General features: G+C 40.5%; 1 protein-coding gene and 1 non-coding gene across 2 annotated transcripts in view; one reads left to right on the top strand and one right to left on the bottom strand.

Moving 5' to 3' along the window:
• Window positions 1-2,708: 2,708 nt before the first annotated feature.
• Window positions 2,709-2,846, top strand: LOC137220322 (small nucleolar RNA SNORA70). The gene has a single exon (XR_010941625.1). It is a non-coding gene; the product is annotated as a small nucleolar RNA SNORA70 (small nucleolar RNA).
• Window positions 2,847-12,452: 9,606 nt separating this feature from the next.
• TNNI3K (TNNI3 interacting kinase) overlaps window positions 12,453-14,721 on the bottom strand; it is a 312,769-nt gene continuing 310,500 nt past the window's right edge. Inside the window, exon 27 of the mRNA XM_067726575.1 lies at window positions 12,453-12,958. Within this exon, the coding sequence (XP_067582676.1) occupies window positions 12,882-12,958 (77 nt within the window). The 3' untranslated portion in view covers window positions 12,453-12,881. The remainder of the gene's footprint in view (window positions 12,959-14,721) is intronic.

Raw genomic sequence — 14,721 nt, 5'->3', positions numbered from 1 at the left:
ATTATTAACTTGAGATTAACTGTTGTTTATGATTAGCAGTGAAGTGTTACCAATATGTATGCTTGACTATACATATTTCCCAGCCAAAAAATTCGTATATATCCTGGCTCCACCCCTACCTCTTCAGGTTAAACTGAGAACCGGTTTCCCAGGTTATAGTCCTTAGTAAGTTCCCCAAATAAAACTTAATAACTTTTATGTTGTGCATTTTTCTTTAAGCTGATACCATTATATTTCTGCTTCCGTATACCCTACAATGTGCTCACCACCAAAAGTTTATTTTCCATCCATCACCATGCAGTTGATCCCCTTTATCCATTCTCTGCCCCCCTCACCCTTTCCCTTCTGGTAATCACTACTCTGTGTCTATGTGTCTGTTTTTGTTTGGTTTGGTTTGTTCATTTATTTTGTGTTTGTTTATTAGTTTTTCTGCAACCACTATTGAAAACAGTATGGAGATTCTCCAAAAATTAAGAATAGAACTACCATATGACCCACTTCTGGGTATTTATCCAAAGAATACAAAAACAGTAGTCTGAAAAGATGTATGCACCCACCATGTTCATTACATTATTTACAACAGCCAAAATATGGAAACAACCTAAGTGTCCATCAACAGATGAATAGATAAAGAAGGTGTGGTATAATACATATACAGTGGAATACTACTCAGCCATAAAAAGATGAAATCTTATCATCTGCAGTAACATGAATGGACCTTGAGGAATGACTGTATTTTAATTCCTATTTTAGAGATGAGCAAAAAAGTTCTGAGACTTTTTCACCTTTTGTTCCTTAAAGTTGTATTCTGTGTAATTTCTTTAGAGCTATCTGCCAATTCTTCTCTATTTATCTGTCTAATCTTCTATTTAATGCATTCATTGTACTTGTACTTTCAATAATTTTATTTTTCATTTCTTAAAAGTTGTATTTAATCTTTAATCCAAGTCTACCTGTTCATTTTTTTTCACAAAAACTGTTCATCTCTCTGTTTTGCATTCCATGTCAAGTCCATCAGTAAGCCTTAGTCGTGTCTATATTCAAAGCATATTGAGAGACATACTGAAATACAATTCAATATTGATTTTGAAATATTCAAAATGAGTTAATATGTAATCCAAAGATAGCTAAAAAGTGATATAGAATTGTTAAAACTTACTATTTATTGTAAGTCACTGGTATCCACAAAAACTTTTGATATTTTTGTGTAATAGGCATAAAATAAGAATGAAACGTAATTGACTACAGGGGAAAAAAGAGAAATATAAAAACAACTTATACAGAAACTAAATTGAATCTCCAAAGGGTGCCAAAAACCTAAGGTATATGTATCTGTACCACCTCTATCAACATTTAAAGTGGAGAAAGGGTCTATAAAACTGCATGATAAAACTCTAGGATAATATTACAGTGGCAATAATCATCAATAGTATTAAGAGCAAATTTTCTTATAAGAGCAAAACAAATTTAAAAATATATGAATAGATGCACAGCGATATTATATTTTCATTTATTAGTCAGAACATCTCCCAACCCACCAGATGTCTACTACCAACACTAGACCTATTTCTTCATTTTACTACCAGGCACGTGATTGTATTATCTACTCCAACACCCTCTCCCTTAACTACAAAACTGCAAATCTATCTGTTCATTTTGATGGTCCCGTGCTGCTTGCTAACTTTTTCCTACTTTGTGTCATTTTATTTTTAGGATTTCTTTAAGTACTGTATGTGTATCTACTTTCTATTCCGAAACCGATTCTTCTAATATCTGATATCTTCGGTGTTTGGAACTGTAGCTTGTTATTTCTGTTGACTTTCATTCATGGTGGTTTGTTTCTCATTTGTCTGTGATATTGTGTTAATTTTAGTTTGTGAATAATCCTTTCAGGGTCCAGTTTAATGTGCCAATTTTTAATAAATTTCCCCCTCATTGTTGGCACAAGGCTTAGTCACCAATTTCAGTACTAATAGCCCATTGCCCTCAGGGCAACCTTGCTTTTCCCTTGTCTTTACCTGATCACTGATGGTTTTAGCTCACCTTTTTTTTTTTTTCAAGTGTTTCCTTATTCACTGCAAATTCAGCAATAAAGTAAAAATTTTAATTTTATGCAGGTTCTACTTATATTGGGAAAGCCCTTCAAATTATTGAGTCCTCATGTTATGAAAGACAGACTTTTGACATAATCTTCAAAATATTTATATCATTTAATTGTAAAGTGAGAGAATATATTTTTTCAAATATTCACAGTTACAAATTCCCAGTAAAGTTCGGGTTGACTATGAAATTACTAGCGATTGAGACTAAATTTTTCCACAACTAAAGCTTCTTAAATGATGGTTTAACACAATTGTCTTAAAATGGTTGGGAAGAGATTTTTAAATTGCAATGCTCTTGTTATTGGCACTTAACATTGTAATGTTCTTTTTAGTGGCATTTAAAATTGTAATGCTCTTGTTAGTGATATTTCTTCCCTTATATCAACTTCAAGGAAGAGTTCACATATGGGTCAAGGAAACAATTAGGTTGTATGAAACTTTCTAGTAGAGAAGCAAAGGAGTATTCTACCTTCCGAATACCTCAGTTTTCATTTCTTTTTTCACTCTTTTGTAATTTGTCCACTGTAGCTAGTAAAATAAGATGGGCTCAGGGACTCTTTCTACTCAGAGGTAAGTAATAGGCCCCTTTAAAAATGGGAGTAGACCTTGCAGCCAATTCAGCCTCCATGCTCTTTTCCCCCTGGGGGCCTGGTGTGCAATGGTTGCAAACAGCAGCCTCCTAGGTAGGGTAGTGTATGAGCCTGTTGCCTGTATGTGTTGCCCTAAGGGACCTTGGCAGCAGCCCTTTCCAGTGGACATTCATGACTGGAAATGCTATCCCCAGTCTAGGCTCCAGATAGGTATGCACAGTGCCTTTGGAAAGCCCCAGGGCACGGTAGCCAAATCATAATGTCCATCCGCACCAAGCTGCAGAACAAGGAGATGTGATTGAGGCTCTACCCTGGGCCAAGTTCCAGTTCTCTGGCCACCAGAAGATCCACATCTCCAAGAAGTGAGGATTTACTAAGTTTACTGCTGATGAATTTGAAAACATGGTGACAGAAAAGTGGCTCAGGCTGTGTAGTCAAATACATCCCTAATCATGGCCCTCTGGACAAATGGTGGGCCCTGTGCTCCTGACACCCATGGCACTGTCCCCTCCTTACTCACATCCATCAATAAATCCTATTTTCCTGTCAAAAAATAAAATAAAAAATTTTCAAAAATAAAAAGGGGAGTAGACCAATGTCTATTTCCAGGTTTTGATATTGCACCGTAGTTATGCAAGGTGTTCCGGTGGGGGAGACTGGGTGAAGTATACACAGGACCTCTCTGTATACTATTTTGGAAATTCCTGTGAATTGATCATTATCTAAAATAAAAAGTTAAAAAAAGAGCAGAGTGGAAACTAGGGTAAGGTCTAGAGACAAGAGGGTGTGAATGAGGATGTTGCTTCTGTCTCTGACCAGGCCTTAAAAGAATGGGAAAAAGGGGCTTTGTGTGACACACTCGTGGTTTATCCCAGTTCTCCAAAGTCATTGTGCAACAAAGCCCTAAGAAATGATAACAAACACTCATTTGCCTGCTGTACATTATGAAACCCCTGAGTGACCCAGCAGGGTGACAGGCAGCTGCACGAGGGCACAGAAAACTAGTCATCTTCTCCTTGGAGATGCAACTAATAGCTCCCTTTAAATGCATGGTGGGTTTTTTTTTTTTTTTTGATAGTTATTAATGCCGGGTTTACAAAATAAATACCATAAATTAGCACCACAGGAAAACTGAACTCTATGGAATCTATAATATAAACAAGAGAAAACATGACTTTTAAGGCAGATCACTTAAAATTATAAGGGGATACAGGATCTGTTTTTTAACCAGGCTAAGAACTCTAGAAACATTTGTAAACACGCCTGTTTGCTGTGCCGTATGGTTTTGATTAATTGCAGCATACGCTTGTACTATGAATAATCATTTTTGATACAGTAGTAAGACATCTGACAGAAAAATTGCAAATAAGGAGGTGTTTCTCTGTGATTCCTGAACTCTATTAATATTTTAAATCAGTTAACAGCTTAATGGATAGTGTGGGAGAAAGGAACAAACTAATTTAGCTTTAGCAAGCAACTTGAACAGTTTTCACTACTCACTGTTTTACATTTTGCAGGATTTCCATTTGTGTTAATAACTTATTACTTCTATTAAACATACATTTTCCCTTAAGCCTAATGTTTCTTCAGTGGAGACCAATTAACTAGGACAGTCTTTTCTTAGCTAGCCAATTATTTTAATTGCTAGAATTTTTTAAAATGTGCTTGCTTTGCATAGATTTGACCAGTTGAACTTGCCCCCAGAATGCATTGACTTTGTGATACAGGAAATGGAAGACTTTTGGTGAATATGTGGATGCCAAAAAACTTGAACATTTAGGGTTCCGCAGAACTGAGCGGTAGACTAACAACCCTATGCCTCTATTCCATTGCTTTTCATCCTCGTCTTTGCCTTTAATTTGGTGACTTTCCAATCCAGCCCTATTCTGTTCATTTTTTTTAAAATAATTTATTTATTTTATTTATTTAATTTTGGCTGTGTTAGGTCCCCGTTGCTGTGTGCGGACTTTCTCTAGTGACAGCAAGCGGGGGCCACTCTTCGCTGCAGTGCATGGGCCTCTCACTGCAGTGACATCTCTTGTTGTGGAGCATGGGCTCTAGGCATGTGAGCTTCAGTAGTTGTGGCTCATGGGCTCTAGAGCGCAGGCTCGGTAATTGGGGTGCATGGGCTTAGTTGTTCTGCGGCATGTGGGATCCTCCTGGACCAGGGATCGAACCCATGTCCCCTGCATTGGCAGGCAGACTCCCAACCACTGCGCCACCAGGGAAGTCCCTCTGTTCATATTTTATTCAGCTTCCTTGTTGTCTATGTGAAGAACTATGGCTTGAAGGATGGGCAGGCAATTACTGTACTAAGGAGGAACTGTAACATGGTAGGTGGGGATTGACTCTAACAAAATCTGAGCTTTGCTTCCCTATTCTTTTGTGACTGCTACTGAAAAAAATTGCATGGAGCCCATATTTAAGGAGCATTGAAGAGTTAAACGCAAAAGCAATGACAGATCATTTCATTCATTAGACTTCCAAGCAAGGGGTGAGGGATGATTAAATTGAAAGAACAAGAAGCACCATAGAGACAGAGTTTGTTTGGGGGGTTAGTACCCTCCTGGCAATGCCAGGAAACTGGTCATTTTCATGCAAATGAAAGAACTCCCTGAAGGGCATGTAAAAAGTCATTTCCAACTTGTAGAGACACTAAACACACAACTAGGGAGGAGAAAGAGTAGCAGTAATAATGAGAATGCTAAATAGGAATATACTGATAAAGTAGAAAAATTAGTAAGCAGATTGGTAGAATGAGAGAAATAACAACTAAACAGGGAGAGGAAAAATCAACTTATAGAAATTTAGAGTGAAGGTAGCAGATCCCTAGCAGCACAGAGCCAGTTTTGCTGGTGACAGTGTTACTTACAAAGGGCATAATCAAGCATCCCACACATAAAAGAGAAACTGTGAAAGCGTGAAAACAGTGTTAAATTAATTAAACAAGGAAGCCATTAGACAGGTGTTTCTAACGCCTTACCAACCTACATAAGCAACCCAAACCTAAACCTGTAAATGCCTCAAGGTTAAGAAATCAAAATCTAAGGACCACCAATCACAAACAACCAACTAGGCTTTCCCAGATAAGGCAACCACTTAAGCTAGAGCCAATCAAATAACTGCTTTGCTTTGTTTCTGTTTCTTCTCCATAAAAGTCTTGCCCCAGGTTCCTGCAGGTAGATTGCTCCTAACTACTTCCGATTTGGCACTGCCCACTTTAAATGAACTTTTGCTCAAATAAATTCTTAAATCTTTTTAAATGCCACAGTTTATCTTTTAACAAAGACAATAGGAGAGTCAAAGGGGCTGAAAGAAACAAGGCTAAAATGATCTCAGCCCAGCAGTCTACCGAATCCCTTCATTCCTTTGTTAATTCATTCTTACTCTCATTTAATTATCCAATTGCTCACTCCTTCATTCCACAAACCACCTCTTACTAAGGAGAAACTAGCAGTCAAAATTCATTTATTTACATACTGTCTATCCTAGCTTGGTCTCTCTAGCAAGCAGAGCCTGAGCAAAAACCTCATGTGCTACTATTTCTTTAGGGAAAGCAATCCCATGTAAGTGGGAATGAGGAGAGCAGGAGTGAGGCAGGGTAGGAGGGAGAGCCAATCCTACAGTGTGGTATTGAGCTGGACAGTGTTTGGAATCAAGGGCAACTGATTGTCAGTCTCACTAAACTCTTCTGAGACTCTAAGAATGACTGTGCCTTGGGACATTTGGGATGTGATGGAGAAGGGCCCTGATCCCTGAAGGGCCCTTATTCCCTGGCCCTGATCCCTATCGGTCAAAGGTTTACTCCATAGGTCCCCAAGTGTTAACTGCTAGGTTGAGCTGCAAAGGCCTCAAGAACTTGTGACATCTCTCCTCAGGGCAACAGGGGTGCCCCAATGGCAGTGATCTGGGGGGCGGGGGTGGGGGGTACAAGGCAATAGGAACCAGGCTTGATATGAGGCAAGGTATGGTCAAGTTGTGCCCACAGGAAGTTGGTTTGTGGTGATGGTAGATGACTCAGTGGCCAGTGGCATAGGTGAGACCAAGAAGATTTGAGGTAACACAGAAGAGGAGTCTAATACATGTTCCTTGGAGACATTAGTAATTAACCATTTATATTTAACTTTACTGCACTGCAAATTTGGTTCTAATTTTATTCATGTTGTGCTTTTTACATTATTCTCATATTCTTTTTGTTGTATAACCTGGATTATAGGATGCTAATATATGGTTTGTTTGTCTTACAAACACTTAAATTCTTTCAAACCATAATCCTTTCATTAGCATCCGGGAAGTTAAAGATTAGCCCTTCGTGCTTGGTTGATTGCTCTCCCAGTAATGTTATATTAAGCATGGCTGATTGCTATGGAACATTTATCATGTGCCTGGCACTGTGATATGTGATTTTCATGCATTATTTTACTTAATGCTCTCTATGAGGTAAGAATCATTGTCTCCACTTTATAGATGGGGAATCCGAGGGTCAGAAAGACTGAGTAACTTGCCCATGGAAGGTCACACACAGTGAGGACTTGAACCAGATTTTCACCCATGCTTGACTCGAAAGCTCACTACAATGCCAGTGCTTCTCAAAGTGTGGTCCCGGGACCAGCAGCATCAGGTCTCCGGGGAGCTTGTTGGAAATGCACGCTTTTGGGTCCCACTGCAAAACTTCGGATTCTAAAACCCTGGGGCGGGGTCCAGCAATCTGCATTTGAATGAACCCTCTAGTGATTCTGACATAGGCTAAAGTTTGAGAACTTCTCTGTGCTATTCTGCCTCCTACAATTTCATGCCTGGTACAGGATAAACATATGTCATCCAGTGTCCCGTCCATTTTTATTCTTCTCACCTCAAACTATCCTCAATCTGGACATTAATTCTGTTCCCTCTGACTGATTTGAATTTAAGGATGGGAAAAGAAAACCTCTGAAAGAAGAACCTGCCATTCTTCACTGTGGATTAATTTTTGAAGTGGTGTTAAGCAGACCATGGATTATTATGAGTAAAAACTGAAGGGCAAACCAACATTCAAATTATTTTCATTGCATTTCGTGATCTTGCTGGAATCTCACCCTTTCCTGATTAGTTGAGATAAAAGAAGCGATGGAAGTTAGTGAAATTAGTGAGCTTCAAAACCTTCTTTAAAGATGGCAAAGATACCTTTTTCCTGCATATGAGTCCATTGATTAAAAGACAGATATTTGAGATACTATTCTTTTATCTCACTAATTAAACATAAAGTTAGACTGAGAGTGCTTTGGAGACCTATCCTCATCAGTGGGGCCTGGCACCTGGGGCAGTGTTTTAATTCTAGAAGCCTAATTTAATTAGTACCCTGCCGTTGGGTTGGCTGCTGTGCTGCCTTGGATCTCTGGCCTGAGGAGAAAGGTACAACCCCTGCTCTTTTTGTATCTAGTTAGCCTTCCAAAAGGTAGGATGTCCAAGGAGGGAGAGGAACTTTGCTTCTCCATCATGTTTTGCATATGGTGCTAATTGAGCTGACAGTCCTGGACCACAGTCTGTTACTGCAGCAGCTGAGCCCTCAAATGATCCCCTGTGAAGGGACTGCAATTGTCAAATGGTTCATCTTTGCCCTTGTGCCTCCTGAAATATGGAAGGAAATTGATCAGGGGGAGCTCTGCAGTCTGCATGCTTGAGTAACTACAAGCAACACAAAACTGGGAAGGAAAAAGGTATTCAAATCCTACTGGTAATGGCTACACCACCTCTCCTCACTTTCCCTAACCAGTGTGCTAATAAGGAGAGGAAAATGTGAAACTCCTTGGCTTCCCTAATTACTGTGCTTTGCCCTCATAATTGTTTTGTCCCTGCTTATCACGGTGAGAGTCTTGCTTCTGTCAATCATTTCTGGCTCTTTGTGCCTAGAAAATAATAATGTATGTTTTTTGAACCTTGAGATTGTTCTAGCCCTCTTTTTTCCATAATTAAAACAGAGGAAATGATGATGTGTTTTTTTTTTTGGTTTTACTTTGCAATCATGAGCCATAGTAATCAAGACAGGTTTGGTTGTTTTTTTTGTTTTTGTTTTTTTGGCAGTACGCGGGCCTCTCACTGCTGCGGCCTCTCCCGTTGCGGAGCACAGGCTCCGGACGCGCAGGCTCAGCGGCCATGGCTCACGGGCCCAGCCGCTCCGCGGCATGTGGGATCTTCCCGGACCGGGGCACGAACCCATGTCACCTGCATCGGCAAGCGGACTCTCAACCACTGTGCCACCAGGGAAGCCCAGGTTTGGTTGTTTTTATTTTTGTCCCTGCAACTTCTCCTGGGTAATTCCCAAAATTTTCCTCAGGACTGCAGAACTGCAGATTTGTTTGCTTTTACCACAATTCTGGATTGTGAATGTTTCCTATTTTTATTCCTTTTTCTCCATCACAGTGGAGGCAGTACTGTGTAGTGAAAAACTCATGGATGCTAGTGCAAGATAAGCCGAGTTTTGAAACCTGATTCCATTCTATGCTAGCTTGGATTTGTTACTTGAAAAATCAGGAAGAGCATTCTCCCTTTCCAGAGCAATTTTGAGAACTAATTGAAAAAATACACCTAAAATCATCTAAAACACTTCCTGCCATATAGCAGATACTCAGTAAATGTGTTTTCTTTCTATTTTTAATTATCATCCCCCTTGTTTGAGAAATTCTTTCTGATTTTTGTATTTGATTTAAAGGATTTCATTTCTCTTCAGATTTTATTTCAGGTGTAAATAAGAGGTCACTGTCTAAGGCTGATGCATCTTGGCTCCAACTGCCTCAAAAGCGTAAGCTTGGCAGTTTGCTTTTGCAAAGGTGGGGTTTTTAGGGATGTTGATGGTTATTTCCACAAGAGAGAAAAATCTCTACCCTTCTCATGCTCGACTTCTGTAGAATAGCTCTTTGGCTGCATGGTGACATAATATAAAAATAAACAACAACAACATTTACAATATTGACTATGGTGTGCCAGGAACTATTCAATGCACTTTATATTATTTGCAATCCTTACAGCAACTTTACAACATAATTTTTATTATCACCATCCTACAAACAAGCTCAGATAGGTAAAGTGACTTGCCCAAGGTCACAAAACTACTGTAGAAGGTCCACGTGACTCCAAAGCTAATGATTATTGTTGGAGGGAGAAAAGGAGGAAGGAAGGTAAGAAGAAACTAAGGAAAGGCAGAGAGCATGAGAGAGAAAGAAATCAGGTCCTTCATTTCAGATGGATTGTCTAGTGCTAGCCCTTTTTCCTACTATTGGCACCCATTTTTTCCTCTTTCCCAGGGAAATGTCAGCTTTGGAAATAATTTAACCCAAATAATCACTGTGTTGGAATAACTCTCTCCTGGTGCTGCTGTAATTTGGCTTACAATTATAGCTAATTGAACATCTTCTAAGTGAGCTCAGTGCTGCATGCACATGGAAAAAAAAATTTAATGTGCTAAGCATGCAAAAACACGATCATAGAAGTTCATTTTTACCAGCACAAAAAGAAAGCAATTAGTGAGACATTTTTTTCAGCAAGGAGAAAAAAAAAAAGCACAAAAATCCCCATGGTCTCGAGACAAGCTCTCAGATGATCCCTGGGCCCCATTAAAAGTGCAGTAATGAAAAGGGTTTGTGAGCTATAGGTTGGCATCTGTGAAAAGGTTACCCTTCTCAGGAATCAAGACACAGATACCTAACAAGAGCCAGAGGGAAGCAGCAACATGAGGAGATATAGTGTGGAGAGAGGAGGTGATTAATTAAAGGAAACAAAGAAAGGGAACCTGACAAATTTGTTCTAGAAAATCCTCCTCTAAAAGAGGGGTATTTCAGAAGCAGTCATTCCTCTGGATCTGACCTCCATTCAGTGGAAACCTGGGAGGATTCCTGCTTTAATCCTGATTAGACACACATTCAGCATTACATCTACTGTGAATCTTTTAGTTAAAATTGGTATGTATGTATATATTTAAAAATTTTTAACTTTCAAAGTTATTCCTTTCAACTCAACTCAAAAGGATTAAGCCCCAAAGTTTCCCAGGCTGGTGCCAGCTGGTTTCCTAAAGTACCTAGAGCAAAGGAGGAGAGGGAGATCTGTGGAGACTGGTGTTCTTTAACCAGCCCCCTTTTTCTCTTTTTCTGTCTTTGCCAGAAGGCGTTTTGCCAATATGGTCACTTCAAGCTCCTTGGTCCTGCTTATGGTAAAGCCCCTTGGCAACTTGCTTGGTGGGATAGAGTACCTGTGACTCCAGAAAAATTGGGTGGGAAAGTGAAAAGGCTGGGCGCTGAAAAAGGATATATATTTTTTTAACATCTTTATTGGAGTATAATTGCTTTGCCATGGTGTGTTAGTTTCTGCTTTATAACAAAGTGAATCAGTTATACATATGTGCCCATATCTCCTCCCTCTTGCATCTCCCTCCCTCCCACCCTCCCTATCCCACCCCTCTAGGCGGTCACAAAGCACCGAGCTGATCTCCCTGTGCTATGCGGCTGCTTCCCACAAGCTATCTATTTTACGTTTGGTAGTGTATATATGTCCATGCCACTCTCTCACTTTGTCACAGCTCACGCTTCCCCCTCCCCATATCCTCAAGTCCATTCTCTAGTAGGTCTGTGTCTTTATTCCCGTCTTAGCCCTAGGTTCTTCATGACCTTTTTTTTTTGAAAAAGGATAAATTTAATTGGAAGTACCATGGTTTTCACTGCTACCTCTGGATTCGCATTGGGCTGTCGCCAAGCTCTTCAGAACATGTGGGGACTTTCAACTTCGCGACCACAGGTCATAAGGAAAAGCTCTGAAGGAATACAGGGGATGTTGCTGTTCTGATAGAAATTGCCCGCAAGCAACATAATTTCTAATTGGTAGGGGAGAGGGGAGAACGGAGCAGCTTGCCACAGACATAGAAGGAGCAATCAGCACTCATTGAGCTCCATTTGTCTACGGATCCACACTACTAAGGAGGAGGAGAGAGCAGTTTTGCCTAAACGCAGCCAGTCAGAGTCAGGCTCTATCTTTCTTTCATTCCTCTTCAGCCCCCTAATCTCAGGATTTAGGGCAGTGGTCCTCAACCTGGGGAGATTTTTGTCCCCCAGAGCACATTAAGAAAAGTCTGGAGACACTTTTGATTGCTGTGACTTAGGGAGCTGTTACTGGCATCTGGAGGTAGAAGCCAGGAAGCTATTAAAAATCCCACAGTGTGTAGGACAGCTCCCACAAAGAATTACTCCCTCCAATAGTTCTGAGATCCAGAAACCTTGATTTAGAGGATGCCCAATCTTCCTTTACTAATGTTATTTCCCTTACCAAGGTGAATAGCAGTAATTATAACACTGAATTTTCATGGTTTCCTGTCTGTCTTTTTCCAGGTCTGTCTTTCAATGGCAAAACTATTTTGTTGGTGGAAGCATTCCTGTCTTCCTTGTTGGGAGTGTGGAGGGAAGACTTCTCTTTTTCTGAAGGTAGCAGGTACCTCAACCATCCTCCCAGTGCACTGTTCCAGACCCTGGTATGAATGGCAGCTTTGCATGCATGGGTCGGTTTCATGATGGTACCAATGGCATTTGTGACACCTCGGTGCTGACAGCAACAGGTCACCCAAGCAGAGCACAGAGGTACCATGTAGAGAGGAGGCCAAATAATAAGTGTTGTATTTCTGCAAGCTTCTTGATCTGAAGATCAATACGTATTTTTACCAATATATCTGAAAGAAAGGTGTACTCAGTAGAAGTCTTGTTGGAATGAAATACACTTCTGAGTCAATTTTGTATGTCACCAAAGAACCTTTAATCACAGGGCTGGACACTTTAAGTAACATAATGAGATAAGAAAATGAACAATATTCTAAGAAATCAAACACATGACTCTCAAACACGTCTACTTAATTCAGTCTATGAAAACATAACAATTGTTAAGTCCCCACCAACGACTAAGGCCCCATCTCCAACCAACAACATAAAATTATTTTTTCCTTTACAAAATTAAAAACAATTCTTCAAATAAATTTTGTTTTGGCTCTTTTGCATTTCATTCCTCAGCCACAAATCCAGAGCCCAACTTGTGGTGGGGAATTAAATAGGACCAGTATGAATAAGCCAATTTAAGGAGACCTTAGAGGGTAAAATATAAATGGAAGCAAGGCTGCCATGGTTAGAATTGTTGCTGTCAGTCTGGGGGAAAACTCTCCTTAGGTAAATGCGGAATGCTCTCAGCTGCTGTCCTCAAAGCTGCCACAATTCCGGCAAGAGTGAAAATGCATCGGGCTCATGGGATCAGACACATAGCCTGCATCAGGAAAGAAGTTCAGCTGTTACTCATCGGCCTTTCAGCCCATCTCCCCATTTCTCTTAACCAGCCTCAGCCAGTGCAACGCACAGCTGCCCAGCAGCCTCTCCTGGCTCATGTGAACAGAGAGTTTGGACACGAGTTGCTGACAAGCAATTGTAAAACAAAAGCAGAATTTACAATGAAAACAGAGAGCTGAGACCAGAGGAACATCAGCGATGGGTGTTTGGCCAGGTGACATTTTGAATTCGGAGTAAAGAAGGGTACAGTTCAGGAAGGTGGTTTATCATGATGGCTAAAAGTACGGGCTTCAGGTCAGGCGAATCTGGGTTTAAGCCCTGCCTCCACTACTTACCAGTTCTGCGACTTTTGTTAACCTTTCTGAGCCTGTGTCTTCATTTGTAGAGGGGAGAGGTCATAAGGCTGGTAATGCACAGACAAGTGGCACAGTGTCTGACACACAGTGAGTGCAAAGCCGTTGATGGCTGAAAAGGGAGGTGGAGATGGCAGTAGAGAAAAGGAAAGAGTATTCTCTATAACAGGTTGGCTCTGGTTTTTTTTTTTTCTATCTGAAAGTCCAATTTTTAGTGCTTAGGTCTGAATACTAGTGGCATTTGATGCTCATTGAAACAATAGCCCTGGGTGTGTCCAGAGAATTGAGCTAGTGCCTCAGAATCTGGCCACAGTCCTAGAGAACGCAGGACATGAGCAGGGAAGCAGTTACCTTTCCATTCCAAGTAGGGAAACCATTCATTGTTTCTGTGAAAATGGGCACATTTGTCAATAGCTAATGCTGCTTTTGCTTCCCTTTAATAGCCGAGTTTTCAGAACCAACTCAGCTATCCACATTTTCATTAAGACTTCTGGCAATATGCAGTTCGATGGGCATATTTATTTTCATAAGAAAGGTCTCTGTCAAAATCTCTTAGGCAGCACATATACTCTCCCGAGAGGCAGCACCACTGCTGCCAGTGCTGCTGTGACCAGTCCTCTCCTGCTAGTGGGGCTGGCCCTGGCCAGCTGAGATTAGGTTAGGGGAAGCAGGATACACATTATTGAATCCTAATTCTGGGCAGACTAAATATCTACACCTTAGAGCAAAGATATTTCCTTTTGTCCAGACTGAAACTGCAACTTCATCCCAGGCATAGACAGATGCTTTAATAAGCACGTAATCCTTTCATTACTATAATCAACCTTTTAATGTACCACATGTGCTTTTTCTGGCCTATGATGCTCCATGCCTCTCTCTCCATAGGACTCCAGCGGAAATCTGATTGTGAGCATCCATCCTTCTAGTGTGGGAGGGTTCACCTTCGGAGACGGGTAGCAAAATCAGCAGGGCATGGATGCTCACATTTATTATTGATACCATCATCACCAGAGTTGAAGGACAGACTCTGTGCAGTCACTCAGCTTAAGAGGGACCAAATGAAATTTGAACACAGGCTTTAAGGAAAGACTGAACCATGTCTACATGTTTTGTTACTTCAGGGTGAAAGGTCTCAAGTACAGCTAGGTACTTAATTTTATCCTCATTCTCTAGCCCTGTTCTGTGGGTGGGGAAGAAACAGTTCATAAAGTTGCTGTTATACCACAACTAGTTTATGAAGTAGAAATGGAGGGCAATTAAAGAGTTCTTTCTTATACGATGTGATGTTCCTAGTGGGAGATATTGAATATATCTTTTTTGTCTATTGGGACTGTCACTCCATTCAGACATGCTAATGTCTTCTTCTACCCCGGGTACAATATATGCATAG

Source organism: Pseudorca crassidens, chromosome 2 (genome assembly GCF_039906515.1).
Source record: "Pseudorca crassidens isolate mPseCra1 chromosome 2, mPseCra1.hap1, whole genome shotgun sequence".
NCBI lineage: Eukaryota > Metazoa > Chordata > Mammalia > Artiodactyla > Delphinidae > Pseudorca > Pseudorca crassidens.
Note: the sequence above shows the minus strand (reverse complement) of the source record. Positions and strands in the feature narration are given on the sequence as shown.